At 43.6% G+C, this 3,640-nt stretch overlaps 1 protein-coding gene across 1 annotated transcript in view; it reads left to right on the forward strand.

The window, feature by feature from the left end:
* STAB2 (stabilin 2) overlaps window positions 1–3,640 on the forward strand; it is a 251,479-nt gene that overhangs the window by 228,070 nt on the left and 19,769 nt on the right. The window contains exon 60 of the mRNA XM_006888578.1: window positions 1,170–1,303. Within this exon, the coding sequence (XP_006888640.1) occupies window positions 1,170–1,303 (134 nt within the window). The remainder of the gene's footprint in view (window positions 1–1,169; window positions 1,304–3,640) is intronic.

Below are 3,640 nucleotides of genomic sequence, written 5' to 3' on the forward strand. Positions count from 1 at the left end.
TGCTATTGGAAGTAATGCTGCTATGAGCATAGGTGTACAAGTCTCCATTTATGTTTCAGTTCTGTTTTCCTCAGGGTATTTTGAAAAGCATAATGGTAATTAGGGAGCTCTAGTGGCCCAGTGGACAAGGAGTTGTGTTGCCAGCCCAAAGGCAGGCTGTTCAAATCCACCTGCTGCTCCTCAGAATAGAGGTAGGAACTCTCCTCCCATGTGATTTACAACCTCTGAAAATCCACTGTGGGGTCAGCTAAGAGTCAGTCTGGATTGGCAACACATAACTACAGTGGTAATAAGAAAACAGAGTCCTTGGTGGAAATTTCTTGGTAGTTTCAAGGTGGTAGATAGAGTTGACAAAAATTACTAAAGTGTAAGTACTGGAGAAAGAAATTAAATTGCCAAGAAAATTTACAATATTGCAAAATAAGATTTCATACTAAGTTTAAACAATTATTTAGAAAACTATGTATTTATTATGCTGCTATGATATATAGATTATGTGAGATATACACACGCGCGCGCGCTTGTGTGTGTGTGTGTGTGTGTGTGTGTGTGTGTGTGGTATTCATGTGCTGTTGAGTAAGAATGGACCCATAGCTGACCCTCCAGTGGGTTTTCAAAGGCACTAAATTTCACAGGAGGAGACTGGTCATCTTTGTCCTGTGGAGCAGCCAATGGATTTGAATCACATGCCTTTGGGATTGCAGCTTCTTATCATTAAGACATCAGATAGATTATATATCAATATGTATGCATGTGTTTAAGAAATATGTAGATAGCATATAAATTAATACAATACTATGAAATTATATAAAAATAGACATTTTTTAAAAAAATAGATGTTTTATACAAAAGTATGCCAAAATATTGGCCTTTGGATAATGATTATTTCTAGACAGGAAGTAATTTTTGTTGATTTCTTTTTTTCGTTTTCTGTGCTACCCAGATTTCTATCATGACCGTGTGTTTTTGGTTTTTTATGATTAGTAAAGAAATACTCCTTTTAAACGATGTGCTTCAGCCTTTCTCCATGGGGAAGTGGCTTCCACGGCAGCCTGCAAACAGCTGACATTCCGCTCTGAAAGTTCTCCATGACTATGCTGAGCTGCTGATGCTATGAGCACTGCCAGCCAGGCACACTCACCCCGGTGGCCTTTCCCCTTCTCTTCTAGATTCCACCGTTGGAGTGTTCCATTTACGCTCCCCATTCGGCCGGTACAAGCTCACCTATGACAAAGCCAAAGAGGCCTGTACCAATGAAGCTGCAACCATAGCAACCTACAACCAGCTCTCTTATGCCCAGAAGGTGCGTCCAATAGTGGTCACTGTGTCTCAGGGCCTGGCATCGGTGTCTGAAGGGGAGGTGCAGGTTCATCTCAAGATGGGAGTCATAGACTGTTGACTTCTCAGAAGGGAGAGCAGGAAACCCTGGGAGCCATAATAACAATGCACTGTGCCACCTGAGCTTTTTCCTTGGAAAGCTGGTGCCACTATTTAGCCAAAAAGCTGTATAACATGGCCAGTGTTCCAGCCACGGGTTGGCATGTGCATTGTCACTAGCTAAGAAGTGGCAGATCCAGTATCCAAATGCAGCTCTGATTCCAAAAGTCTAGTCTTCGCTGGGACTCTCAGTGGCCTAAACATGCACATCTGATAGCTAGAAATCAGAGAGAGCTCAATAACCACAAGCCCAGGGTCTCCCTGAGCCCACCAAGCAGCCTTGTTTCTCTTGAATAGCTCCAGCTCCCAGTGGCTAGAAGGGCTGGGAAAGGAGTGGCCAGAGCTGCCCCAGCTCGCAGCTCCAGCCAGCTGTGCACAGACTCAGGCCAGGGCCTCTCTCTTAGCTCCTAAAAACAGAAGGCACCTATCTCAGTCACCTAGTGCTGCTCTAACACAAATACCACATGATGCTGTTGGTATGATGTGCCGTCAAGTGGAACTGACTCATAGCTGACCCTGTGAGTCAGAGGCTATAAATCGCACGGGAGGAGATTGCCCATCCTTTCTTCCGTGGAGCACCTGGTGAATATGAACTGCCTACTTTTTGGAATGGCCTCTCAACTCCTTACCTACTAGGCCACCAGAGCTTCCTAATACCACAAGTGGGTGGCTTTAAAGAACAGAAATGTCTTTTCTCACAGTTCTTAAGGCTAAAAGTCCAAATTAGTCTTGGATATGTCACTTCCTCCCTTATAATTAGCTGTGGGTGCCCCTTGGTTCCTTGATTCCCTTGAGTCCTCACACCACCCTCTGACTGCCTTGAGTGTGCACATGTCTCTGTCTAATGGGATCTTTTCATACCTCAGAAATGATTAGATCCAGAACCCACTCTACTTGCTTATGACCTAATTAACATTGACAAAGAAAATCCTGTGGCCAAACACGATTCATCCACAAGTATTAGGGTCAGGAGTCCAGTGTATATTTCAGGGGGACACAGTTCAATCTACAACAGTGATCGAAGAGTTCTATCAAACCATAAGCAGGAGAATCCTCCCTCCTGGATAATAACTGATAGCAAAGCCTTTTCCTAGAGCAGAGGGAAGGGGAATGGACATGAAGGCTCAGGTCCCTCCAAGAAAGGGAAGGCCTGCCTCTCATGCATCCAGTGGTGTAGGCATTTAACAAGCCCCCACTGCTCACTGAAGTGGAGAGAACTTGAAGCACATGCTACAGAAGATCAAGAGCTACAGCTTTCAATACGAATTGCATCTCAACATCAAGAAAACAAAAGGCAGTCATCAAATGACAAATAATGCCCAATCCTACTCTTTTAACAATAGTATGAATATGGCAGAGGCTGGAGAGATAGGAATGAATGGACAGATAATGAACACTGCACTGGAATGGACAATTAGGCATTATGTGTATGACAGTTAACACTACAGAATAGGACCAGCTTTACAAAGAGGATTAGGGGAAGCCAGAGAGGAAAATATGTATGTGTGCATGTTGTTGTTGTTATGTGACATCGAGTCACTTGTGACTCATAGCGACCTTATGTACAACAGCCCTAAACCCTGCTCTATCCTGGGCTGATTGCACTGCCTCTGACACACCCACCCTGATTACCCTAGTCACTGAATTAATCCACCTCACAGAGGGTCTTCCCCTCCTGCGCCGTCCCTCCACCCTCTCAAGCATGATGTCCTTCTCCAAGGATGGGTCCCTCCTTGCAATATGTATGTCCAAAGTATGTCAGATGAAGCCTCAGAATACTTGCCTCCAAGGAACAGCCCGGTTTAACCCTCTCCAGGATAAACCTGTTAATTTTCTTAGTAGTCCATGGTACATTCAATACTCTTCTCCAGCACCACAGCTCAAAGGCATCAATTCTTCTATCCTCCCTAGTCATTGTCCAACTCTCTGACAAACAGAAACATAATATGTGTTAATATGTAATATGTATATTCCTAATACTACAATGAAATGTGCGAGGAACTAGAGTCAGAAAATCAAAAGGGCCAAACTCGCTCAGCATTTCTTAAGCTCAAGGAACTGAAGAACAGATTCAAACCTAGGGTTGCTGTAATCAAGGATGCTTCGGGAAGAATATTAAATGATCCAGGAAGTATTAAAAGAAGATGGAAGGAATATACTGAGTCATTATATAGAAAGGAATTGGCAGATACAGAGGAATTTA

The sequence above is a fragment of the Elephantulus edwardii genome, unplaced genomic scaffold, assembly GCF_000299155.1.
Source record: "Elephantulus edwardii isolate Elephantulus edwardi_28Jun2011 unplaced genomic scaffold, EleEdw1.0 scaffold00068, whole genome shotgun sequence".
Classification (NCBI taxonomy): Eukaryota; Metazoa; Chordata; class Mammalia; order Macroscelidea; family Macroscelididae; genus Elephantulus; species Elephantulus edwardii.